This window comes from Astyanax mexicanus, chromosome 8 (assembly GCF_023375975.1).
Source record: "Astyanax mexicanus isolate ESR-SI-001 chromosome 8, AstMex3_surface, whole genome shotgun sequence".
NCBI lineage: Eukaryota > Metazoa > Chordata > Actinopteri > Characiformes > Acestrorhamphidae > Astyanax > Astyanax mexicanus.
This window is the reverse complement of record NC_064415.1, coordinates 25,155,667-25,183,615: the sequence shown is the minus strand read 5'-3', so window position 1 is coordinate 25,183,615 and position 27,949 is coordinate 25,155,667. Positions and strand designations below refer to the sequence as shown.

General features: G+C 37.5%; 1 protein-coding gene across 4 annotated transcripts in view; it reads left to right on the top strand.

Annotated features, from left to right (window-relative positions):
* The window catches only part of dysf (dysferlin, limb girdle muscular dystrophy 2B (autosomal recessive)), a 152,696-nt gene that overhangs the window by 43,900 nt on the left and 80,847 nt on the right, over nucleotides 1-27,949 (top strand). For 2 of the 4 annotated variants that reach the window (XM_049482168.1, XM_049482166.1), the window contains exons 12-31: nucleotides 464-590; nucleotides 675-778; nucleotides 1,695-1,763; nucleotides 1,862-1,905; nucleotides 2,029-2,111; nucleotides 4,264-4,379; nucleotides 6,684-6,797; nucleotides 6,936-7,113; nucleotides 8,286-8,410; nucleotides 8,567-8,673; nucleotides 8,779-8,974; nucleotides 10,046-10,192; nucleotides 11,632-11,763; nucleotides 12,096-12,262; nucleotides 13,422-13,536; nucleotides 13,692-13,797; nucleotides 15,017-15,159; nucleotides 16,129-16,302; nucleotides 20,244-20,331; nucleotides 20,432-20,509. In XM_049482168.1, the coding sequence (XP_049338125.1) occupies nucleotides 464-590; nucleotides 675-778; nucleotides 1,695-1,763; nucleotides 1,862-1,905; nucleotides 2,029-2,111; nucleotides 4,264-4,379; nucleotides 6,684-6,797; nucleotides 6,936-7,113; nucleotides 8,286-8,410; nucleotides 8,567-8,673; nucleotides 8,779-8,974; nucleotides 10,046-10,192; nucleotides 11,632-11,763; nucleotides 12,096-12,262; nucleotides 13,422-13,536; nucleotides 13,692-13,797; nucleotides 15,017-15,159; nucleotides 16,129-16,302; nucleotides 20,244-20,331; nucleotides 20,432-20,509 (2,413 nt within the window). Of the gene's footprint in view, nucleotides 1-463; nucleotides 591-674; nucleotides 779-1,694; nucleotides 1,764-1,861; nucleotides 1,906-2,028; nucleotides 2,112-4,263; nucleotides 4,380-6,683; nucleotides 6,798-6,935; nucleotides 7,114-8,285; nucleotides 8,411-8,566; nucleotides 8,674-8,778; nucleotides 8,975-10,045; nucleotides 10,193-11,631; nucleotides 11,764-12,095; nucleotides 12,263-13,421; nucleotides 13,537-13,691; nucleotides 13,798-15,016; nucleotides 15,160-16,125; nucleotides 16,303-20,243; nucleotides 20,332-20,431; nucleotides 20,510-27,949 lie in introns of all 4 variants that reach the window. The other 2 variants (XM_049482167.1, XM_049482165.1) reach the window with 1 other exon arrangement.

Genomic DNA, 27,949 nt, shown 5'->3' with positions numbered 1-27,949 from the left:
AGATAGATAGATAGATAGATAGATAGATAGATAGATAGATAGATAGATAGATAGATAGATAGATAGATAGATAGATAGATAGATAGATAGATAGATAGATAGATAGATAGATAGATAGATAGATAGATAGATAGATAGATAGATAGATAGATAGATAGATACTTTATTGATCCCCGGGGGGAAATTCTTGAATATAAACAATTATGTAGTTTTGTTTTAGATTTTGTCAAGATTTTGTTTGTCAGTCAGCCAACTGTTCCACTAGCATGCTTTAGCCAGAATATATATATATATGATATGCCATTTAAAATGATAATAATTTATCATCAATGTTTAAACATATTATAAGCATGACTCTCTTTGGAATCTGCAAATATACCATGCTGCATGTTGTATATGTTGAATATAACAAAAATATAACATAATGCAAAATGTGCCATAATATATGGACATGTATTTTCAGACGGATAAGAAAGAGGGTGTTCAGGAGAAGGAGGACATTGAGGCCAATCTACTAAGGCCAGCCGGACTTACTCTTAGAGGAGCCAATTTCACTCTCAAAGTCTACAGAGCAGAGGACCTACCTCAGAGTGAGTTTCATCATCCGTGTGTGTGTGTGTAAATCTGCTATTGTGCTGTATCTTTAAACTTTATCTCTTCTATCTTTCTTCTAGTGGATGATGCTTTTATGGATGGCATGAAGCAGTTTCTGGGATTTGACTCCAATAGAAAGAACCTGGTGGATCCATTAGTGGAAATCAACTTTGCTGGCAAAACGGTACAACAGTAGCTTTATACACAACAGCAAGATATTTTATACTTATTATATCTGCTTTTCTCTTTTTCAGGGAGTCCACTGATCACCAAAACATAATTACAATAACATATTCCATGAAGTATATTGTACAGACATACTCTTAGCTCTGTAAAAAAAAAGGAGACCACTTAAAAATTATGATTTTTACCAAATTGAAAACCTCTGTAATATAATCAAGAGGAAGATGGATGATAAGAAGCCATCAAACTAAGCTGAACTGCTTGATTTTTTGCACCAGGAGTGGCATAAAGTTATCAAAAAGCAGTGTGTAAGACTGGTGGAGAAGAACATGCCAGGATGCATGAAAACTGTAATTAAAAATCAGGGTTATTCCACCAAATATTGATTTCTGAACTTTTAAAACTTTATGAATATGAACTTGTTTTCTTTGCATTATTTGAGATCTGAAAGCTCTGCATCTTTTTTGTTATTTCAGCCATTTCTCATTTTCTGCAAATGAATTCTCTAAATAACAGTATTTTTATTTGGAATTTGGGAGAAATGTTCGTAGTTTATAGAATAAAACAACAATGTTCATTTTACTTAAATATATACTTATAAATAGCAAAATCAGAGAAACTGATTCAGAAACTTAAGTGGTCTCTTAATTTTTTTCCAGAGCTGTAATTGAAAGTATTTTCAAGTATGTTCAAGGCTGTTTGAGGCTGTTCACACTGTTGCGTGTGGGCGTATATCGGCGTAGACAATTAGCATTCTATCAAGCTACCTATCAAGCTATCCCCTACTTTCTTTTAAGCTTAACTTTTCTCTGAATTGCCCATGTATTCATATATATACACACATTACTTTGAACACATTATATATAAAAGATTAGCTGAACACTCATCTGTGTAATGAATTATGTGCATCTCCACAGATGTGTAGTAAAATACTGGAGAAAAATGCAAATCCACAGTGGAACCAAAGTCTGACACTTCCTATCAGGGTAGGACCAGCTACATATTTTTTGTACTCACCTTAATGATAATTCATTAGTCCTAATCATCAGTGCTTTTAACCCATGTTCATGTTCCTTTTTCACAGTTTCCATCTATGTGTGAGAAGATGAGGATACGCATTTTAGATTGGTCAGTGTGTTTCTTTAGATACAGATAGAGTTGAATGGATAAATTCAGGTTGAATTCAGCTGTTTTCTGCAGCTCTGTTTAGGAGCGTCTTGTAACTGTGCATGTTGTCCTGATCTCTGTTAGGGATCGAGCCAGCCACAATGATGTCATTGGCACCACGCACCTGTGCATGTCGAAGATCTGTGCTCCAGGAGGAGAAATAGAAGGCAAGTTGTGATATTGTATTGTACAAGTTGTATATATTTTACAAGGAGTGCAGTTAGTTGCAATGGCTATTTTGAAGGTAACTGCAAACCATTTTGTTATTTGTCATTATCTTTAAATATGTGTGAAATTGCTTGTTGTCAGTGTTTAATAGCACTGAGAATGTAAACAGCTTTTCGTTTTTAGAATTTTGCATGCTAATTTTTTAAAGTTTGTAGGTTTGATCAAAGTTGAAGCTAAAATGCAGAATACTACCAGCAATAATTTACATTAGCTCAATATGAAAAACAATTAAAACAGTGTTTTGATTTTAATGTTAATAGTGTTTCTTTCACCTAAAAGTTATTTTTGTTAGATGTTCTTAAACATGATTTGGTACAACAGCAGCAGAAGCAGTGATATACACCAGTTAGCCATAACCAATAATAAACAAAGAAATTCAACAGAGAAATTGAACGCTGAATGTAAACCAAGAGCTTCACTGAAAAAAATTATGCATAAAATTTACTTAAAAAAAAAGTTTTGCAACTTTCTGCATTTGCTTTTTTAAAGTAAATTTAATTTCAGTTAAATTGAAGTAACATCAACTCAGTTTCAAGACTTATATTTTACATACAGTAAATAAGTAAACTGAACTTTAATTCTTTCTTGTACTAAATTTATACAATACAACTCAAATAATTTATGATACATAATACATTATAATTCCTGAAATTAAATTTTTTTATTGAAAACACATAATACATGGATGGCACGTAATACACAAAAAATAAAAAAATAAATTAAGTAAAGTTTACTAAAAGAAAGGACTGACTGAAGTTCAGTTCACGTATTTACTCTATGTAACATTTAAGTCATGAAACTGAGTTGAAGTTACTTCAATTTATCTGAAATTAAATTTACTTAAAAAATCAAATGCAGAAAGTTGCAAAACTTAAGTCAATTTTACGCATCGTTTTTTTCCAGTGTTGTTTGCAGAAAAAGCATTGCCTCTGGGCTGTGTTTGATGTGCAGTGTGAGCCCGTGTGTCGCAGCATGTCAGTCAGACTTTACATTGTAAGCATATAAATCACAGGCTTATGTTTACACGACAATCAATTAAAACGTGCAGTAGAAACTCTCCACAACGCTACTGATTAAAAACAAATCTCAGTGTCTTTTAACACATTACATGAACTGACAGTGGCTTTTATATTGTTTATATTGAGGTTAAAATTATATTGTATTTTAGCAAAATTAAGAAGCTCGAGCAGTAGTCAGTACCTCACAAAAGGTATATAAGGATGGGCATCTATAACCAGTGAAGTGACAATGAGGTCATAGGCCTCAAAAAGCTAATTGACGCTATAATAGACAGTTTTTTACCTGACAGGAATCTGTTCATTCATACCAAGGGTTTTTTTAATTAAATGATGGAGGTGTTTTTCAAAGTTTGACTGATCACAGTAATGTTAAATCTGAATAAAGTTATTTATCTCTGTTACTTTACTCTATATGCACAGCACATGCTTAGCCATCCATGGCACTGTTTGAGATTGGTTGAGCTCTAATGTAGAATGAAGTGATTGCTGGTTTAGTGTGATGTATAATGTAAAATAATGAACCTTAGCTGGTGCTTTGTATAGTGGGTAGAAGTTTCTCAGGTTTTGCGGCATGAAGTAGAACTAACACTCAAAAGTCTTTTCTCCTTTATTGTTCCCACTTCATTCCCTCTCTATTCATATTTTACTCATAGTTCAGTTGTAGCATACAGATTTGTGTTCATACTTAGCTGCATTTTCCTGGCTCTCACCTTTGCTGTGTTGCATCGCCTGACTAACTGTTTGGAGGTCTAACTCAAAAACTAGAGTGAGCATGCAGTCGTCCTCTTTAGTAAACTAAAAGCTATCCTTTATTTCTCTACACATTCAGACGAGTTGCCCCCCAGGACCACCCAAAGCACCAGTATGTCTCTCTTTCATACTGTATCTTTGTGACACTTTTCGCTTAAAATAAACTTAAGGCTAAACGATGTCTATACAGCTGTGTATTTCAGCTTCTTTTCTGTACTAATGTATTTCTAAAATCCCATCCTAATATAAGGTCAAAGCAGTCAAGAACACAGAACACGTTTTGAACACAGATCTTAATTTCTTTTCCCAATTTCACTTTTAGTTGATGACAGCCTGGGCTTCCTGCCAACATTTGGCCCTTGTTTTGTTAACTTGTATGGAAGTCTTAGAGAGTTCACTGCCTTCTCGGACCCCCACGAGGCCCTCAATCTCGGCAAGGTAAGATCCCATACAACTTAAATACTTTTAAATAAGTAGTTCCGTTTTAATTTAAAAAATAGTTTTATTGTAAGCCAACTCTTTAAAGATGTACATATAAATGTGGACATAAATGTTACAGATCTTTCCTCTTACCATTGATGTAGTAATTTACAAGTAATGGATTTACAAGTCACAAATCACTAAGTGGGTCAGTAGTTATCCAAATTTATTTTAATAAATGTATACATACACAGTTCTCCCAGACAGCATAAACCACATCTAGGTCTTACTTAATATCACACAGGCTGTTATGATGCACTTTACAGCACAGTCTGCTTTAACATATAAGTTAACAGAACTTTGCCATGTAATTAACTGCTTTGGTGCATTTAAACAACATTTAGACCATTTAAACAATACCTGCTTTACGAGACTTAACTGTCTGGTATTTGTCAGACGTTTTAGCCTCAAGAACCGCCTTTTTTTCACTATAAGATGCTCCTAAAATCCTTTAATTTTTTCAAAAGTCGTTACATTGGGGCCCATTTAGTTGGTGCACTTGTATAACAGTAGAGATGAAAGTGATTCGGAGAGTCAGACTCAAACGAATCGATAGTCACAGATCCTGTAGGTAGGAGCAGAGACTAAAGTGATTTGGAGAGTCAGATTCAGACGAATCGATAGTCACAGATCCTGGTAGGTAAGAGAAGAGGCGAAAGTGATTCGGAGTCAGATTCAGACGAATCAATACTCATAGATCCTATACATAAGAGCAGAGACGAAAGTGATTCGGAGAGTCAGATTCAGACAAATCGGTACTCACAGATCCTGGTAGGTAAGAGCAGAGGCGGGAGATGATTCTGAGAGTCAGATTCAGACGAATCGATACTCACAGATCCTGGTAGGTAAGAGTGATTTGGAGAGTCAGATTCAGTTGAGTCGATACTCACAGATCCCTTTAGCACGTGGAGGACGCGTAGGGGTTTCCATGACAACCCCTAGACCGCCCAGTACTCAAAGTTCAGCGAGCTGACTTTTCGATTCACTGAAGATTCAGTCCTGCCACTTTTAGCTGGTTACTGGGGCCTCTTTTGGAGGGTACGACTCTCAGAATGCCCGCCGCTGCCTGCAGCTCGGCTGAGTTCATTAGAAGTTGTGTGTAGCTGCATGGCATTCACGCCTCGGTGTCTCGCACTGCGGTGGCCGAACCGCCACCCGAACTGTTCATAAACTGGACTGGAAGCTCCGCCTGGACAGCCAGAGCACATAAAGCCTAACGTTATACGTTTAAGTCCTGAACCGAGGGGGGCGGGGGGAAAACAACATGGCGGAACTCGACCTCCTTTTGAAACTTGTGCTGCTGATCCTCGGTGGAGCACTGTTAATTCATTTTCATTTATTTAGCTGCTTCTGCTGCTCTTAGCTGAGAATGGAGGTGAGGTTTGTAAACAACTTTACCCCGGAGACGCTTAAACGCCCAGCCCTTTGGCCGCTCGCGTCACAGGTTCGCTGGTTCCAGACCAACAAGATTGTGGGCCCAGAACCTGTGATTTTGCGGTGGAAACGCAAAGAACCGTTCGGGAACCTGGCACCAGCTGCGGCACCGTGCCGGTGGAAAAGCCCCTTCTCGCCCCTTCTAGATACTGATTTGCTAGTAAGCTGGCAATAATGCCTCACACTCATTTCATTGGTCGCGCTGAACAGGAAACTAATACAAAAACGGCGCGAAAATAGAAAAGGAAAATGGGAAAGTGAGTTATTTTACACTTATCATGAAAACAGTGAAAATACATGTAGAAATACTCTGTGCATTTTTTAAGTGTCCTACAAAAAAGATTGTGTTTTTTTTAAGAATAAGAGTTTTATTTACTTAGCTGCCTCCCAGCTACAAGACCTACTGAATTGGAAGAAAAACATAGTGACACCCCTGTTCCTGATTATTGTCCCTTAAAATGCACCTTTGATTCGGTGCACCTTATGTATTAAAATAAGCCAGAAAAAAATAATCTTATCAATACTGTTATTACCTTGGAAACCTTTGGACACTGGATAGTGATTATTTTAAAAGCCAAAGACATCAAGAGTTAATTCTTAATGGACAAGGATTAAGCATTTTTATATGCTGTCATAGTTTTGTATTAAAGTTCTTATTTTTCTTCCTAATTGCTAGAAAATTACTAACTGTTGATATCAATTAGAGATACAAAATACTTATAGTATATTTAGAGTATTTCTGTAAGTGATTTTTTTTTTGCTGAAGCGTTTCTTAAAGAAAGAAAACTTGTATTAACTTTAGGGATGGTGTGTATTGTGTTTGTCTAGGGAGAGGGCGTAGCATATCGAGGACGTGTGCTGTTGGAGCTGAACACTAAGCTGTGTGAACGGGTGGAGCAGAGGGTTGAAGATATTCAGCCTGATGACTTGTTGGTGGTAGAGGTGAGTGGTCACCCTGCTGTGTACACCGGGCTCAGCATGTCCTAAAGAGCACCTGAATAAGCTTGTTTTCCTCTTGCAAGTTTTCAGGGATTCTTATTGGATGTTCATTAAAATGCTCCATTTGCATTTTTTCCTCAGAAATTTATGCGGAAGAGGAAATACTCTTTGTTTGCTGCTTTCTACTCTGCCACTCATCTTCAGGACGTGGATGATGCCATTCAGTTTGAGGTCAGCATCGGTAACTACGGCAACAAGTTTGACTGCACCTGCCTCCCTCTGGCCTCCACCACTCAGTACAGCAGAGCTGTGTTTGACGGTGAGAAACAGCACCACACTGTGGCAAGTGTTGCAGTTACAGCTTTTAATGCAGTTCAGTTTTAGATTTCAGTAATGCAGCTTTTCCATCTCCTTCTTATTACAAATACTAACAGTCTTTTATTAAATTTTGTTAAAACATTTAAGATTTTTTCTTTTTACAAAGCAAACCTGGCTCCACATGTCGCTGATAAGTGGTGACGAGGGTTGTGCAAAATTCAGAATTGAATTGAGAATGAACACTAAATTCAAATTGAGATCGCAAATAGGTAGTGGAATTACAGTTCAAATTCAAATTGCAAAAAGTAGAAATGGAATTTCATGAAATTTAAAGAATTCATAATACATAATTACGGTGTATTTAAGAATAAAGCTTTACAGTATATATTAAATATGATTTCAACATAAATTTTGTACAGATTTTATAACTTTCAAATTGTGAAAAAAGAACATCACTTCTTTTCCCAGAATACTAGATACATCAACATTACCCTGTAAAGTACTTTAATACATGATGGTTGCTTTAGTCAAAACATTGTTTAATTTGAGTTCTTGAAAATGAAGATATTGCTAATTATAATGTTAGTGTCTGTACTTCCATTTGGAAGAAAAATATATATTAAAATGATCACTTTCTCACTGATATCTGATAAGAATTCATTTCTATGTAAGTTCAATTCCACTTCCTGTAGGGTGGATTCAGTTTAAATTCATTCAGTTTAATTAAATTTTGAAATTCTAAATTTTCCACCTCTACTACAAGCAAATGCAAAAAAAACCCTCAGGATATTACTGATAAATATAAATAAAAGAGACATATAAATATAAATAAATCAAAGCAGAGGATGGACTGACAGACACACACATGCCGATGGGACAGTTTTAGCATGTCTAATTCACCTGGTGGCATGTGTTTTGACTGTTAAAAAAGCGCTATATTGCTGTTTTAATAAATATCTAAATTAATTTTAAGCACTAAATTTAATTTATTCAATTCATATTAGAGAGCGGGAGTGGCAGAATGTGTATGTCATGGGGGGGCACAGGATTAAAACAAGCATTTTTTGGCGGGAGTGGTAGGTAACAGCAATTAAACAAGTGAGAGTGGGCAGGAGCAGGTTAAAAAAAGCATTCCCGTGCAGACTTCTATTGTGTTCTATTGTGCCTCTGTAGGTTGTCACTACTATTACCTGCCCTGGAAAAATGTGAAGCCTGTAGTGGTTCTGTCGTCAGAGTGGGAGGATATAAGTCCACGTATAGAAGCCCTCAACATGCTGCTCAGCATCGTGGACCACCTGGTGAGGGCCGAACATGAGCGCATCCAGCTTTACAACTAGGATACATACTGTATTATTTTCTTGTGGAACTGGAGTTAGATCAGATTTAGATTTTGAGTTTGTAGACATTAATGCAGCTTGGATACTTGTTTCTAAATGGAGCCTTGTCTGTGTTAGGAGTCTAACCTGAAGCTGGTGCAGCTGGAGCTCCAATCAGGGGGTGACCAAGACGACCTGGAGCAGACAGTGGTAAAGCTGCTTGATGATGTCATTGCTGACTGCAGGTCTGGTCTTTTTCAGTTGTTTTTTCTACTCTATCAAAATATATCACGACTGTAAATTGCACTGCAATGAATTACACTGAGTTTGTGTTTGTCTGTGTGCTTCAGTGAGGAGCTGCCAGAGTTTGATAACTGGCCATGTGTGACTCCTCTGGATAAGTCTCTGAGGCGTCTGCGGAAGGTGAATCTGAAGCAGATTGAGCAGGCAGCTCTGACTCTGAAGCACGGGCCCGAGACGGAGCTGAGCTCAGTGCTGGAGCAGGCGGAGGACTGGGCCCAGAGACTGCGCTCACTCGCAGAAGAGGTTTGTAGAGCACTAGTTTTAAAATTAAGTTTTGTTTCATTTCATGTAATAAAATCAGTGCTTTAAATCAATCAATCAATCAATCAGTCAACCTTTATTTTCACTCGGGCATATATTGAGGATGCATTTACAGTTTAATTGGGATTGAAATCATCAGATAAGTAATAAGAAATAATAAGGAAAAAATAATAATTATAAATAAAAGAAATACAATTTGTAAATAAGTCAATTTAGATGAATAAAATACATACTGCTCTGGAAAAAAATTAAGAGACCACTTAAAAATGATGATTTTTTTATTTTATTTTACTAAATTGAAAACCTCTGGAATTACATCAAGAGAAAGATGGATGATCACAAGCCATCAAAACAAGCTGAACTGCTTGAATTTTTGCACCAGGAGTGGCATAAAGTTATCCAAAAGCAGTGTGTAAGACTGGTGGAGGAGAACATGCAAAGGTGCATAAAAAAGCTGTAATTAAAAATCAGGGTTATTCCACCAAATATTGATTTCTGAACTCTTAAAACTTTATGAATATGAACTTGTTTGTATTTGCATTATTTGAGGTCTGAAAGCTCTGCATCTTTTTTGTAATTTTAGCCATTTCTTATTTTCAGCAAATAAATGCTCTAAATGACAATATTTTTATTTTGGAATTTGGGAGAAATGTTGTCTGTAGTTTATAGAATAAAACAACAATGTTCATTTTACTCAAACATAAACCTATAAATAGCAAAATCAGAGAAACTGAAGTGGTCTCTTAATGTTTTTTATTTTAATTTTAATTTAAATTTTATATATTTTTTCCATTCCGTTAAGTGCTGCAGCCTCTGCCATCTTTCGCACCATTTAAGGTTGAATGGAAAAGATAGAATATTGTGATGTGTCTCTACTAAACATACTGTACCTACACTATAAATTACATTTATCGCTGTATTTCAGTGACGGTGTGGGTCCATGTTGAACTTAGTTGTTCTCCTTCCTTTCTCTCCTTTCGTCTCTCTCTGTGGTTATGTCTTTGTTCTGTTATATGCTGTTCTTTCTGGGTTATTCTATGATCTGTTTCTCAGCCCCAGAACAGTCTGCCAGACATTGTGATCTGGATGCTTCAGGGAGACAGAAGAGTGGCCTACCACAGAATACCAGCTCATGAAGTGCTCTTCTCTCAGGGCTACTGTGGCAAACACTGTGGTCAGCTCCAGACCGTCTTCATGAAGGTTTGTGCACTGCTTGCTCTCGGCAGATCATTACTGAAATATCACTATTTCTGGTCCTTATTATATTATATACTTTTGATTCTATATTTAAGTTCCACTTTGAATAACATTAATTCTATTGGGCATTTTCTTTTATGAATACTGTCCTGAGACATTGGACAGATTGTAAGACTTGTGTTAAGGACATTCTTTCTTTTTATTATCTGTTCCCCCCCCATACACACACACACACACACACACACACACACAGTCAGTCAAAACTCAAGACAGATTGAATGATATACATTGACGTATGTAATATACATTTAATACTTTAATACTAAGATTTTCTGTTTTTTTTATGGTTGAACCATTTAAGTTTTGTCACAATATATTTTTTGTGGACAGTACTTCGTCCCAGAAGTTGTTGAGAAAAACAATATTAGTGTCATTTTAAGAAAATTAAATGTCACTGATTTAATGAAAATATAATAGCATAACAAAGCTTTCATGTTCTTTTAAAGACAACAGATTTTTATTTAATCATACTTAATATGAAATATATAATTTTCTTCACCTACTGCAGTTCACACAGTGTGTAAGTCACAGCTATTAAAATTATTAAAGCATTGGTCGTTGCATGACTTGCTAAAATACTGTTCACTGTTCTATTATATATAAACAAATAAACAAATAAACACACACCATAGATGTCACGATTATTAAATTTTATTGAGGTCATGTGCATGTACTGTGCGATTAATTGATATGTTGATAAAATTATCGTGGTAGGCTTAATGCTAGTTTATCATTACAAATAATTTAAAAATAATGTCTCAATTCATTATTTAGAACATCCTTAAGCATTGCTTAACTGTTAAACAATGTGTATTATTGTCGTAAAAACTGTTATTTGTGACCCTTATTGTGAAGTGTTTCCAATTTTTTTTCCAATTTTTTTTTTATCCCATTTTCCTTTTTTTATGCAATTTCAAAATCAGTATAAACACTATAAAAGCCACCACACTTTGTGTACATAATCACACACTTATAGAGCTGGTTGATGTGGTCAAAATATTTACCATATATTGACATGCAGACAAAATGCATCAGCAGAGGCAGATTCTGCTATTCAAATGCCTTCTTATGCATAGTACAGTGATCCTTATTTAAACAGGTTTCCTTTTCACTCTGTGTAATGAAATGTACAGTTTGGTCATTGTTCTTTAAGTACTGATAATATCCTCGGTATGCTTGTTGTCGGTAAGATAAGAAGATTTATTATCATGATAAAAATAAAATATTGACATATTGTCCAGCTCTACTTAAGAGCCTTTGTTTTTAAATGATTAATTAATTAATTAATTTGTTTTTAGTCAATAATTGACTTTTGTCAAGCTACTTTAACATGCATTTAGGACACAGACATGCATAGACTGTAACATTCTTTGTTTGTCCAGTATCCTCAGGGAGGCGGCGGCTGCACTAAGATCCCAGCACAGCTTCGGGTGAAGGTGTGGTTTGGCCTCGCTGCTGATGTCAAGCACTTTAATCAGTTCTCAGAGGGAAACCTGTCTGTGTTTGCTGAGACGGTGAGTGATTGCTGAATAAAGTGGCGTTTAATTCCTTATACTCATGGGTCTGTGTGTGGGCTTCACTGCAGTCCCTTTATCTTATAACTACATGATTTATACAGTAATTTCAACCTAGATACTGACAAAAATATTTGAATTTCTTTATAATAAATCTTACGATTGATATAAAGATAATAGATACCACTGCTTTAGTTGATAATGTTCATAATGTACTGATTGCATTGTGATATCACACAGGCGTGTGTTGGGTGATGAATGGTCTTATTCTGCTGTTCTGTCATTGGCTCCACTGTGATCTGCCAGTTTTCTTCCTGCTGTTTCTCCTGCAGTATGAGAACCAGACCAAGCTGGCTCTGGTGGGGAACTGGGGCACGACAGGCCTGACCTACCCAAAGTTCAGTGATGTGACTGGTAGAATAAGCCTGCCGAAGGAGAGTTTCAAACCTTCTCCAGGCTGGAGCTGGGCTGGAGACTGGTGCATCCAACCAGAGAAAACGTGAGAATTACACCAATTATTCACTAGTATGCTGCACATCTGATCTATGGATTTAGATCAGTTTAGATCTAGAAAGTATCATTTGGTTCATGTGTAAATCTCTAGTTTGCACAAACCAACAGCTGAATTTAGACAGTCCAGACAGTTGGAACAAAATCATAGGGAGATTTATTCTTACGTTTTGGATCTGAATATTCCATCTCTGCTATAACAGGAATTCTGTATATTAAATGAGATACTTATAAATATGCACACCTACAATTTTAAAGTACAGTACCTGTTAATATTTGGACACACCTTAAATTCTATGCATATTCATTATTTTTAAAATATTCTGCAGTGTAGATTAACACACAAGTCATCCAAACTATTAAGAACGAATATATGGAGTTATTTAGTAAAAAATAAAAAATTGTTAAACAAATCATAATACGTTTTAAATATTAAAAAGTTAAATGGCAGAGTTTTTTTTTTTTTAATCTTGGCATTTATTAAGTAGAATCACCTGGAATGTTCAGTTTTCAGTTAACAGCTGGGCTGAACTAGCCAAGATTCAAGGGTTACTTGAAAAATATTCTTGCATTTCTTGCTCTTCTTAATGTGTTTGAGAGCATCAGTTGTAAAGTTATTAAGAAGTAGAGTTGATATACAGTGAATAGCTCTATTTGAGTAATGTTCTAATCCATATTATGGCACAAACTACTCAACTAAGTAAAGAAAAAATACTTTAAGAATTGAAGGTCAGTCAATTTGTTCTTTGAAAATAATCTTAAATTCAGTCGCAAAGACCTTCAAAAACATTATGATGAAACTGGCTCTCATCAGGACCGCCCCAGGAAAGGAATACCAACAGTTACTTCTGTTGCACAGGATACATTTATCAGAGTTACCAGCTTAACAGTTTAACAGTTTTAAGTTACTACATGACTTCTTATATGTTCCTCCATAGCCCGGATGACTTCAGTACTAATTTACAATACAGAAAAAAATTAAATAAATTAAAACATTGAATGAGAAGGTGTGTCCAGTTTTTTACTGGTACTGAATGTGCTAAATAGTTATTCACAAATGTTTTTTGTTAGCTTAATAATACTCTGAACATGCTTCTCTGGTGAGTTTTAAATATAATTTATTGACCAGATCCTGGTCTGTTCCCCAGTTTGCTGTATGATGCAGATGCAGGTCATATGAGTTTTGTGGAGGAAGTGTTTGAAAATCAGATGAGGCTTCCGGGAGGACAATGGATCGGAATGCCAGAAGGCTATACGGATGTGGTGAGTATATTTAATGTTATTATGTTATGGTTTTAGATTCATTCATATCTATATATTAATGCTGAATACTGTCTGTGTAAATACTGTGAAGTTCCAGTCTTGTTTTAATAGTTAAGGATTGTCTTGCTGTGCTCTGTTTGTCCACTGGGGAGCAGAATGGAGAGAAAGCAACAGCCAAAGATGAAATCGAGTGTCCTCCAGGCTGGGTGTGGGAAGATCCAGAATGGAGTGAAGATCTGAAACGGGCAGTAGACGATCAGGGTATGGCAACTACTTCAAAACTGTCTAAAGCCCTATACAGGCAGGATTAGTTTCTCAGGGGGACGTCTGTAAAAAAATATTTCACACTTCTACTCAGTGATAAAACTCCTGCATCTGGACTGGTGACAAAAATCAGAGATGTGTGTCCGGACAGGACTAAAATTACAGCAGGACCACAGAGTTCAACAAAAAACAGTAGGTAATTCAGCCTGTAATCTGATAAACACATACATGGTCGTTCCAAATGGGAATAGAATCACAAAGGACCCCCCCATAAAGGAGAAAATTACCCCAGGACCCCCTGATAAACTAATCCTGTCCAGATAGGGCTTTATGCTAACTTGTATGTGTAAAAATACACATATGCTTTTTTCTGTAATATTACTCTATTATTATTTGTTTTTAATTGTTACATACTACCATTAAAATTCCTTAAAGGACCAAGATTGTGGACAGTGTACAGTGGCCTTACAATCACAAACAAAAAACATATATATATATATATATTTATTTTATTAAGATGTTAAGTGAGAGACCAACACAAGGTACCACATAATTGTGAAGTGAAACCAAAATGGATAGATGGTTTTCCAAATTTTAATCAAATAAAAATCTAAAAAGTGTGATGTGCAAAAGTATTCACTCAGTATTTACTCTAAACCCCCAAAATAAAATCCAATGTAATCAACTGCCTTCAGAAGTCACTTAATTAGTTAAGAGAGTCCAGCTGTGTGTAATTTAGTCTCAGTATGAATACACCTGTTCTGCAAAGGCCTCAGAGAACACTGGCTAATGGGTGGAATGGTTTAGATCAAGGAATTTGTATGTGTTAGAATGGCCCAGTTAAAGTCCTAAAGACCTAAATCCCATTGAGCTTCTGTGGCAAGACAAAAAAGGGCTCTTCATCCAACCTAGCTGGTTTTGCAAAGAAGAATGGGCAAAAACCTTAGCCTCTAGATGCACAAAGCTGGTAGAGACATACCCCAAAAGACTTGCAGCTAAAGGTGGCTCTACTAAGTATTGATATACTTAGTATTGCCTGAATACTTTAGCACATCACACTTTTCAGATTTTTATTTGATTAAAATTTTGAAATCCATGTATATCATTTTCATTCCACTTCACAATTATGTGCTACTTTGTGTTGGTCTATCACTTAAAATCTCAATAAAATACACTGAAGTTTATAAAATGATAATCATTTGACCATAACTCTCAGGGTGGGAGTACGGCATTACCATTCCTCCTGACCGTCGGCCCAAGTCCTGGGTGCCAGCTGAGAAAATGTACCACACCAATCGCAGACGCCGCTGGATCCGCCTGCGCCGCAGAGACCAGCAGAAAATGGAAGCTCTCAGAAAGGTACCACACTGCTCTTAACATTCTCTTATTATAGCCAAATACAGGTCATATGGTTTCCATCAATGCAATAAAATTCAATATTTATTATTCAACTAACTCATGTATTGGGAACCACATTAGAATAATATATATAAAAAAAAACTTCCAGGCCTTTTTACTTTAATACTGTCTTTTTGCGCTGCTCCTTGATGCTGTCTGCTGTCTGAGTTGAGAGGGATACTGGGAAATGTCAATGTGGTGGGACAGCGAGAGAGAGGGAGAGAGAGAAAGAGGCTCTGCAGAGTATCTGGCAGATGTGAAGAAGGGTTCTGGTTAAAGGGAGGGGGGGTGGGTGGGTGGTGGATGGAGGCTGAGAGGACACCTAATCAATCACACCATCTGACACTAATCTGAAATCAATCCCTTGTCTCTAATCCGTGAGCCTTATTCTGCCTTGGCAAGAGGTCCACAGCTCATCCACATTTAGGGTCCCACCGCAAATATGCCTAATGTTCATCATCTGTCCGTGTGTGCATGAGAGGAAGAGAAAGGACCATTCTGTTTTTGAGTGTCTGTGTGCATGACTGTGTGTGTGTGTGTGTGTGTGTGTGTGTGTGCGCGAGTGTGTGTATGGTTAGAAACCCTTGGACGTAATGGCTAAAGCACACTTGTATTAATAATGATGTATTGTTGAGATTAACCCACTGTTTTTGATGATAGATGGGGCAGTAAGGCTGAGGAGAAAGGAAAGAAGCACAGTGTAGATATATTTAGGATGAGTCAGAAAGAGAAAAGAGACAGTAAAAGAGGTAAAAGAGAGAGAGAAAAAGAGGAAAAAAGGAACATCGCTCAACTTCTCCTCATGATGGTGCTGTAAGAACATAGAATTGAATTGAATCATTTTTTAAACTACAATGCTGTTGGTTTAATGCTTCTTACTATGTGTCTCTGTGTGTGTGTCTCTGTGTGTGTGTGTGTGTTGTCCAGCAGCAGCATCCAGATGATTCGGAGCGTGAACACTGGGAGTATGCCTCTCTGTTTGGCTGGAAGTTCCACCTTAAGCAGAGGAAAACGGACTCGTTCCGCCGCTGCCGCTGGCGCCGCCGCATGGAGCCTCTGGAGAAGACCGGACCGGCGGCCATCTTTGCCCTGGAGTGCTCGCTGGTAATGAGGGTTAACAGTATGAAATTTACAAGGCTGGAATTGGGACGAGGCAAGTTTGGCAGAGCTGCAATTAGAAGACTGCAAAGAAGGAATGGAGTCTTTTTATTGTCGAGACAGTCAGTGAGAATGCATGCTGTCTCTTTGGTATACTGTTATGATGGTTTGATGAGGTCAAACAACACACTCGTAAGAAACGACATGTTCCTTAATAGTTCTTGGAGCTACGGTTCTTGGAAAAAAAGCTTTTATTGTTACAGATGAATCCATTTAAAAAATATCCATTGTGAGGTTCTTCAGAGAACCATAAATGAAATGTTTTTGTAAGACTTTTGTGTAAGCAGCAGAAACCAGTAGGAACGATGACATGGGCTCATTGTTGTAATGATGGGAACGAAAATAAAAGATGGTGGGTGAACTTGTGAAGAGGTAGAGTTGGTATACAGTGAATTGCCCCATTTAAATTATAAAGTACCAATCCATATCATGGCAAGAACTACCCAATTAAGTAAAAGATCATCCAAAAAAAATTTAAGAACTTTGAAAGTAGTGCAATTGCAAAGACTGAGATTTTGCTTTGTTGGCTTTGCAAACAACTAATGATGAAACTGGCTCTCATCAGGACTGCCTCAGGAAAGAAAGACCTAATTCCAGAGCTGCGATAATAAGCTAAACAGAAGGAATGGAGTCTTTTTATTGTTGAGACAGTCAGTGAGAATGGATACTGTCTCTTTGGTATACTGTTATGATGGTTTGATGAGGTCAAACAACACACTTATACGAAATTACATGTTCCCTAATATTTCTTGGAGCTTTTATTGTTACAGATGAATCCATTTAAGAAACATACATTGTGAGGTTCTTCAAAGAACCATAATTTTTTTTTTTTTTTTAACACTTTTGTAAGAAGGGACGATGACATGTGTTCATTGTTCTAATGATGGGATCGAAAATAAAAGATGGTGGGTGAAATTCAGATCAGAATCACTGGATGCAGGAAAGTTAAAAAGTTGAGGGTGAGGTTCAGTTTGGAGAGGGGGAAGGTGAAAACGGGCGTGAAGGGCTTCGGGCTTGGATAGGCCTGAGGCGCTGAGAGTGACTGGGCAGCCAGAGCGGAATCAGCCTGGTGAAATAAGGGCATCTTGGGAGAGCAGTGACCACAAAAATACAGACAGATCTGTGTGTGACTCAAAATGTGCGCACAGTACGAGTACAGTGCATTCACTCATGCCCGGGTCTACTGGGCCCATTGTCTCAGATCCATTTCAGGCTGCAGGCGTGGGCTGTGATGTGGGCTTGGCTGGACCAGGGCTTGAGGGGGTGCTGGGTAAGGTCTGGTCTGCTGAGTGAAAGGCCTTGTTAGTGCTACCAGCTCTGGACTGGGGATGCCCAAGTTTTTTTTTTTTGTTTTTTTTGAGTTCCTGTGTGTGGAAACCCCTACAGAAGAAGTTACCGTATTTTTCGCACTATAAAGCACACTTAAAATCCTTTAATTTTCCCAAAAATCGTCACTGCTCCTTATAATCCAGTGTGCCTTATGCATGAAGTCAGGTTGTAAGGAGCAGTGAAGCCACTCTGCAGATTTCAGATTAGTTCTCCAGAAGTATTAGCATTAGCTGCTAACCGCGTGAAGCGCTAGCTCTTTGGCCGTCCAGAGGTGAGTGTTATCTGCTTGTTGCCTGCTGCTAACCCCGGCCAGCACTGATGGAGCAGCATTAGCATTACCTGCTAACCACGCGAAGCACTAGCTCTTTTACTCAGCCTTGTATCAGACTGTAGTCTGCGCGTTTACCGTGTTAAAACAAGCTAAGTGGGAAGAACCGCTAACTAATATCACCCTGGCTTACTGGAACACTCAGGGTTCCTCAGTGTAGCTCTGTTGGGTGGCTTTAGCTGGTAACTGCTGGTGGTAATGATGCTAATGGAAATCTGTAAATCTAAGCTTACTGTAAATAGACAGAAGTGTTTTACTCTCCAAAATAAAGAGTTTTTAGGAGCAAAATTGGTGTAGATTAACATCCAGCTCTCGTTTGACTTGTCTGACTCGTCTGAAAATGTTTTTTCTTTTTTTAGGAATTACAGTTTAGAGTTGGGAGACTTGATGAATTTAGAAGGAAAACATGGTGACACCCCTGTTTCTACTACTAGTTACTAGTTTCTAGTTTTGCATTAAATGTGCCTTATCATACAGTGCTCCTTATAGTGAGAAAAATACGATATTCCACAGCCTTTTTGATGGCAACCATGCCAATCTCGGTGTTAAAAAAGCTATCTTGATATATACAGCCAATTCCTCTACCCATTAGGCGGGTTGAGATCTTGCTCTGTTTGCTTTTTACATGATTTTAGGATGGATTTTCTTGATTGTGATTAACTTGGCTGGGCTCCTAAGCTTCAGTAGGCTGCTGGCTCCTGAGGTCTGTACTCGTCCCAACCCACAGGCACACTCTGCTGGGTTGGCACCAGCTGATGTAGGGCACAGGCCAGTGGTTAGGCAGCGGTCTAGATCTGGGTGAGCTGATTCTTTGCTGTGGTACTAATTTGTTTCCTTTATTATGTGTTTACATTTCCTTCGGTTTAGTCATCGCTCACTGTATCCCTGTAAGGCTTCAGGCTGTATGAGGCTTAAATCTAGTCAACGCCTCAGCCTGCCTGTTAGTTATGGCCACTTTCTGGTACTGATAGAGGACTTTTGACTGCTTTATGATAAGAAAGGCACATGAGAAAGACATCCTATGTTGGGTTGAGGAGTTAATGGATATAAAATGGTGTGATATGAGGGTTATCTTTGTCTTAATTATCTTTGATATTATTTAGTTTGAGGAAATCACCTGCTGATCTGCTGTGTATTTCTTGGTGCCAGAGACCACAAGTCTATGTTAGACCTATTTTGGGGGCGTGAAGGGGAGCTGCCTTTATGGCTGGTTGATATTCAGTACCTTAAAAAAGTGTTGAACAAACCAGAATATTATATTGGAATATAATCAGTGTATGAATATAATGAATGTTTGCACCTGGAGTGGCATAAAGTTATCTAAAAGCAGTGTGTAAGACTGGTGGAGTAGAACATGCCAAGATGCATGAAAACTGTGACTAAAAACCAGGGTTATTCCACCAAATATTGATTTCTGAACTCTTAAAACTTTATGATTATAAACGTGTTTTTTTTTTGCATTATTTGAGGTCTGAAAGCTCTGCCTCTTTTTTTGTTATTTCAGCCATTTCTCATTTCTCATAGATGCTCTAAATAACATAATTTTTATTTGGAATTAGGGAGAAAAGTTGCACATAGTTTATAGAATAAAACAACAATGTTCATTTGACTCAAACATAAACCTATAAAGAGCAAAATCAGAGAAACTGAAGTGGTGTCTTTTTTTTTTTGTCCAAAGCTGTATATGTTTATACTGAAAGGTACATAAAGTACATGTTGGGAATCTCTTTTTTTCTGAGAAACGGTTTGATGAGAATTTGTAGACAATGTAATACATATAAAAGGAAAGTGTGGGATACTCATAGTGTGGAAAAAATCGTACAAAGCGTGCACACATTTTCCCCTGGCAGGGCAGTGTGATGTGCAGATTTGTAAAGACAAAGATGGCACAGCAGTTTTCTTTTAAATGAGAAGCGTAATTTGATTTTTCAGTGTTTTAAGGTCAGAATATTTGGATACATGGAGTGAAACTCCAGCATCCTAAGTTGGTGATGCACCGTCGCTCAGTGCCAGTGGTTTGCGGTGCAGTGGAGTTGCCCGTGGTACTTAGATCATTAACACATTCTCCATTTACAGTCTCGGTTGGAATTTTCAGATATCTGATCCAGCTTCATAACTCGTTGTCTTGCTCAGTGGCCAAGATACGCAAGTCTTGTTTACTTTCAGGGAACGTGGTAACTGCCTAATTGGCTCAGCTTTTCAGTGTAATGTTTCTTCTGTCTATCAACAGAGCAGTGTGACTGAGGACAAAAACGACGAGAAGTCCGTTACAACAACCTTCGGTGTGAACCGCCCCACCATCTCCTGCTACTTTGCGAGTAAGCAGACAGTTTTTAAACCTTTCTTCATGCATTCAAACAAAAACAGCATGAACACAACATGAAAAACTGACTGTTGCTTTACCTGTGTTTCATTCAGGTGGTACCCTGTATCATTTACGCTGCTACCTGTATCAAGCTAGAGATCTTATGGCCATGGATAAAGATAGTTTCTCAGGTAGGTCAGCATAAATCCTGTTATGTCAAAGATGAGAAAATGCTTTTCTTCTCAAACACACCCGGGGAGCAGAAGGGTTTAAGGGCCAGCAGTGGCAACTTGGCAAACCTGGGTACTGAACCCACAACCTTGTCTTCAGTAACACAGTACTCAAACCACTTTGCCACCGCTGCCCAAAACCATGTAATCATGTAATCATGCTAGTTACACATGAATAAAGCAGTAATGCTATGAGAGGTGGTGTTTTGTAGTGATTTTATTACAGTTAAACATGAATGCACTTAACAAAATACAGTAATTACAACAATTAGTGTAGATTAACAGTATTAACAGCAGAATTTCTTAACCCTCTGTGGCATGAATTATATTTTTGGGAAGAATATCTCTGTGGATATACCAAATAAAAAAATTCTATGTTGACTTTTGATAACAAACTGATTGTTTGAATAACACTTTTTAAAGCAAGAAAGTAACAAAGCAAAACCTGCATGACATTGACCAAAGGCAATGAATGAAAAACTACTGCTTTAGTAAGTATGCAACAAGAATATAGTGAGAATATAAACAGCCAAAATACTTCTTTACATATTTTTGCACATATATTCATCTTTTTATTTATGAAACACTTGTACATCTCATTGTATTGAATGTAAATATGCCGTGTAAAATTATACTACAAAATAAATCAGCAAATAAATACAGAAAAATTGTATAGATATGATATGGTAAGGTGTAATAAACCCTGAGGGCAACACTATACCATAGAGGGTTAACTACTTATTAATTGACACCAGTTAAGACATTATTAATTATTACCACAATTTTTTGCTTCAATCCATTATTATTTATAACATTTTTAAGCAATAACATTTAGTAGTATTTAAGTCTGTCTTAATTATTAATTATGTGTCTTAAGGGTTTAGTAATGTCTCAACTACCATAATCCTTAATTTTATTTTTAATGAATGATTACAGTAGTTGATACATTACTTCAGTGACATGCAGTAAATATAGTGGGTACCCCTTCTGCAAGTTAGTTTCACATTGAAGAACAGCCTTTAAAAGGGCTTTTTTTTATATGATGTGAGACAATATCTGTCTTATTTACAGTCGCAATTCTGTGATAGTTAGCTAACTACTGAATTAAGCCAGCATTTGCGCTGTTTTACGACTAATTAGCATGACTAATCAGCACAGTGCTCAGAAGGGATTAGGCAGCCATGGCCCCGCCCCCGGAGTGAAAATCATGAATATGATTGGTTAGACTGTCCTTCGACTTTGCTAACAGACTCATTACTACAGCCTTCTTAAAATCAGGAGAAGGGTCCACACAGACACAAGGGGGCAGAACCGCTGTCAGTCAGATAAGAGTCATATAGCAACTGAAAAATGCAGACTAATGCTTTGAATTATTTGCTGTTTTTTATTTTAGTTCATTTATAAAATAATTTTTTACACTTACAATAGCTATGATATATATTTCCTGATTAAAAATGATGTAATAATTTACATGCACTTATTGTCAACCCTTCTCGGAAGGGTTAGAAGGGCCGCACTTCACACCACTGCATTACTTAACCCTTAAGACATATAATTACTGTAATCTGTGAGACATTATAACTACTGTAGTCATTCATTGAAAGTAAAATGAATGATTATGGTAGTTAAAACATTACTTAACTCATTTATCAATGTTTTTTGCTGTGTTAATACTACTATTTGTGACCCTTATTTATTGTAAAGTGTTACCAAATAAAGGATTAGTAATAATTGCAATCACTTGTTTTCCCATCAAACCTCTCAAACCTTTATTCAACAAGATGGTAAAGGAACATTCTATCTACAGCAGAATAACTTAAAATATTTAACTAGTTGTGCATTAATACAGAATTCAACTGATGTGGTTGGTCATATATATTCATATCAAGTGTTTCATAGCGTTTTTGAGCGTGGCTCAGATTTTGGAAGTTGAACAGTCTGTTTTATAACTAACTCTGAGAGCTTAGAGTTCTCAGGCACAGTGATCCGTGACAGTATGAAAGTGCTCTCAGTTTTGAAGCAGATGTGGTTTGTGTCGGCCGTGTCTCGCACTACCAGGCTGTTCTTGTGCGAGTTGAGTCTGTCGTTCATTATAAGCAGCTGTCCGGGTTTGTCGAGCAGCGCGTGTGTGAGCTGTGCCACTCCTTGGCCTTGACCTTTTCACCTGGAGCCCTCAGTTATTCCTGTGGTCTCCAGGGGTGGCCTAATGCTACTTTCCTTACGTTAGCCACATCACGCTCCAGACTTCCAGACATCAGCACAATCTGACCTTAAGTTCAGCCGCTGTGCCGCGCCACACGAAGAGCCTCATGCTAGGTTCTGGTGCCGTTTTGCTGCACTGTTGCACGCTAAGGTCCATATTTCCTTACCATACACACCCATGCGGGCACTGTAGATTGGGGTCCATGGGTAGACTTAATCTGATGCACATTGAGAGTGTACATAATAGAGGAAGAAGAACAGATTTTATGAATCCGCTGTGTAGAAGAAAAAAATAAATAAAAAGGTCAGCGTTGCTCAGTGTACCAGGAGGGTTTTTATAAATAACAGAATCATAAAAGTGGAGTCTTCTGAGATTTAATGGTAGCGAAACCATGGCTGAGCTTACGTCAGAGATGGTGAAATACGGGTCTTGGCAACGTGTGGGATAAAGCAGTATTGGTTGAGCTTAGCCCAGAGTGTAGGGAAACTCTGTAGATTTACAGCTGTGGGCACAAGACAAGACGGGGTAGCGGGGGTGAAAGTTACACTAGCGCAGTTATATTTAGTGTCTAGGTGCATTGGGGAGTAGATGCATTTGAATTAGATATTTTACAGGAAATTGCCCATTTGTTCAGTTTGAGCCAGGCTTCAGCCAGGCTGAGGTTTAGTGGATCTGGATATTAGTCTCATTAATGGAGTAGGGTGAGTTAAAGGAGTGGCAGCAGTTAGCTCAGAACACCCAACATAACATTTAACCTTTAGAATTTACAGTTACAGTAAGTAGAAGAGCAGATTGTTCCATGAGTTTGAATTTGTGGTAAATGTTGTATGTTCAGTAAGTACAGTACCAGTTAAATATATATATATATTTTTTTCCCCTTCATTCTAAATGAATACCGAAGGATATTTAGTATATATGAAGGAACACATAAGGAATCATGTAGTAATTTGAGGCATTTAGGTTTAGCTCTTATCTGGGGTGCAGTTTCTGATGCTAGTAGCTTTAAATACCTTAAAGGTAAAATTTGTTTTTTCTTTCCTGGGGTGGCCCTGATGGCTGCCAGTTTCATCAGTAACATTTTTGATGGTCTTTGCAACTACACTTAATGAGAATATACTTTCAAAATTCTTGGAAAGACCTTAAATGTTTTTCTTAACTTATTTGAGTAGTTCTTTTAAGTGACAGATCGAACAACAAGTGATCAAGGTTTTGCACATCATGCCTTTTATTTATCACCACCAACAGTATATATTGCAGCAGCTCAAAAACAGAATGTCCATTTTTAATTATTAGCTTACAGGTACAGATGTAAAATGTCAGACAGTGGTTTATTTTGAGGTGTGTTTAAAACCTGACTGCTGGGTAGCGGTGATAGGATGTTGGATCCCACTGTTGGAATTAAAATTTTTATAATTATTGTCTATGTATTTTAGACAGTTTTTCTAAATGTGGATTTTAAATATTTGCAATGTATCTCCTGGCCTAAGAATGGCATTGCTGGGTTCTTGCCAATACTACAGCCCTAGTAAATAGGGAGCAGGTCTACTAAATGAAAAGACAAGTCCACCTTTCCACCTTTGCTCTTTATATTGTAAATTTGACAGCATTTGCAGACAATTTTGTCTTCATTTCTATTGAACGGAAAAGAATGAAGCCATGGCATCCATGTTGTCTACAATCATATTTGGGTCTTCATGAGTAGAGGTTGTTGTTGATGTGAAAGTGACAAATAAATGCTGAATATAACGGGTATGCAGAATGTTATGATAATGTAAATCCAATGGAAAATATGTAATTAAGCAAGACAGCATTAGTAACTTTTGCTAATAACTAATAAACAGCTCTGGTAAAATAATAAGAGGCCACTTAAAAATGATGAGTTTCTTTTATTTTACTGAATTGAAATTCTGTCAAATATAATTGATGATTACAAGCCGTCAAACCAAGCTGAACTGATTGAATGTTTGCACCAGGAGTGGCATAAAGTTATCCAAAAGCAGTGTGTAAGACTGGTGGAGGAGAACATGCGAAGATGAATGAAAACTGTAATGAAAAACCAGGGTTATTCCACCAAATATTGATTTCTGATCTCTTAAAACTTTTAAATATGAACTTGTTTTCTTTGCATTATTTGAGGTCTGAAAGCTCTGCATCTTTTCTTTTTATTTCAGCCGTTTCTCATTTTTTGCAAATAAATGCTCTAAATTACAATATTTTTATTTGGATTTTGTGAGAAATTTTGTTGGTAGTTTTTATAGAATAAAACAACAATGTTCATTTTACTCAAACATTTACCTATAAATAGCAAAATCAGAGAAACTGATTCAGAAACTGAAGTGTTCTCTTAATTTTTTCCAGAGCTGTATGTTGGTTAAAGGTGAAACATTGCTGTTGATTTGGTGCAAGGTCATATTATTATAGATTAAATGAAAATAGTTAGTGGCAGGGTTGCTATGCAAATGTTTCATCAGAGTAGTACTGCGGTCTGGCTTGTCGACCTTGTAGCCGTGGAAACAAAAACCCAAACAAGTGCAGCTAAAGTGTGTCTTAGGTTGTGTGCCCCTCTGTGTGTGTGTGTGTGTGTGTGTGTGTGTGTGTGTGTGTGTGTGTGTGTGTGTGTGTAGGCACTAGGATTACCCACATACTATGACATATATTTCTGCCTTGGTGAAGAGGGATTTGGCACTGGACGGTGTGGTTAGCTCGCTAGATACAGGCGTTGATATAAACACTCTAACTGCGCTTATCAGGTGGAAAGTTCTAGTCTGCTGTGCACGAATGAGTCTCCAGATGTTGTGGGTAAGAGCGGGGGCTACTGTTTCACTGTAATCATTTAGTCCGCCTGCTGAATGATGACTTTTTAGCATCTGAGCGCACATTTTTTTTTTTAAAGCACATATTTTGTTTTTGCGGCTTCGTAGAGAAGAGAGGGGTTGCTGAAGGCACTAAGAAAAGCCATATTTCTCCCGATTTGCTATTAATGATGGTTTGGAAGGCTGACCTGCTGTTTACCGCAGCCCATGAAAGATCTGCAAGACACAGTGAACGTACAGTACATCACTTCTAATAAAATTACAGCTCAGCGTAGTGCGATCTTAGCGCTTAGATACTGAACAAGTGTTGACAACCAAAATCCCAGATTTATTTTAGGAATTTGTCAATAAATTGATGAAATGATAATGGTTGAATTATTTATTACACCGTGTCACGATTAACATTTTGAGACTTTTGTGTATTTTTATATTTGATGATGTAAATGCATGTGTTTCTTTAAAGGGGCACTAAACCCCTTGATTTTAGCTGACTTCACTCTCAGCTCAAATTTAAAAAGGAAAAAAATGGGAGGAATAGTTTGAGAGGGGCACTGGGTGATGTATGGGTTTAGAGGCAGGCCAGGGAAGAGAGCTGATTGGCTGAGCTGCAGCAGCCACAGTGTGCCTCTGATAGCAGTAAGACTGATTTAATAGTACTGATTGACTGATCTGCATATTGTAGTGTACCAAAGTCTGTACTATTTCATTTCAACGTAATAAAAAATGTGTCGCATCATCTAATTACATTTTAAATAAATTTTGTCAGTGTTGCACATAAACAATAACAGCTTTGTGTCAAAGGGTTAATAGTTCTTTGGAGACATAAATTCATCACCCTAAGACCCATACAGCACTGAATACGCTTCCTAATTAAAACACATGGTCAGTGGTTATGACTCCAGATGTCCAGCATAAATATTCCTTGCCTGGAAAAAAAAAAAACACGGTGGCAACAACAGACAGAAAACTTGGTGAAAATGAATTTGTGTGTGGAGGAGTATATTGTTTTTGTTTCAATTTTGTCGAAATAATGGAAACAGACGTCTACGGGTAATGTTTGAGGCTTAATTTCGAGCCCACAGACCCAGATGAAAAAACATGCCAGATCCTTTTAAAAATACGAGCCCAGTATAAATCAGCAGGTCCCGCTCTCTGATTACAAATCTTAAAATGGCTTTGGGGTCACGTTGCCGATTTGCTGTAGCTCTTTTTCAGGAATATGGGGAAAAGACATAAATCAGAGAAAGCAACTGAGATGGAGCTGGATAAAGGAAGATGATGAATAGAGCACAACATTTCTTAAGAAGCCAGAATACAAACCTCCATCCACAGCTCAGCCACTGGAGACAGATTACAGCAACTGGGCAGATCAGGCCAGGGTCTGTGTCCTAGGCAACATAGCACTGGAAATTCAGCTGTCACCATATATTCAATAATATTGAAAGCCCTTTCATACACATCAGATGTTGTTGGCGTGATGGATCAAAGTTCCAGAGCGAATAATCAGAGCTTAACAACTCAATTCAGTGACAGTTGTACTGGTTTCTGTTCTAGACAATGCCTGCGCTGCCAGAGAAATGCTCAGGGCCGATATTCTGCTCCGTATGGCAGAAACTCTAATACAGAGTGGCTTTCGAAAGGATTTAGTTGTACAGTAGACTGAGCTACTGTGAATAGGCTAAAGATACCTGTAATCAAAGAAACATCAGTGCTCAAAAGATAAGTACTATACCTGTGTTTTTAGGAGACCATTGTGATGAAAGAACAGAGAGAAGCCTCTTTATCTCTATCTTTTGTCTTCGTTGCATTTTAAATGATGATTGGTCAAGTCAAGCCAAGATATATTTGAATATCAAAATGGCTGTAGGTGCAGATCAGATTTGAAACATTTCTGTCATGTAGGGAAAGAATGTTTTTTTTTTTTATTTTGTAAGAAGCCATACTTAACAAGACTTCAATGAAAAATGAGTGTCAGAAAGTAAATAAAAAAAAGACTCTAACCCTGGTCTGGAAGTGAGGTGTGTTCAGGTAATTTCTGGCATATTGCTATCTTGGCACCGGGAAACACAGTGTGCGCTAATGACTGAAATTAGTCAAGACAACAAGTTTCATTGCGTTAGATGTTTATTGATACCCTGGCAAGGCAGGCACATGGTGCATGCCTAACTTACACCCTCGCTCGTACAAGGATGCACAGCAGTGTGCAAACCCAACTTTTACATCAACAATAAGCAGAATACGAAATAAAATAATATTGCTGTTCCCATAAATGACCTGCTCGGGTACTTTCACAGCATGAATGAGCAGGTCAGTTTCCTCTGCTGAGAAGCGCAGAAGCACTTTGCTGTTAAGATACTGATCCTCCAAAGTCAGAGTGCACCTGGC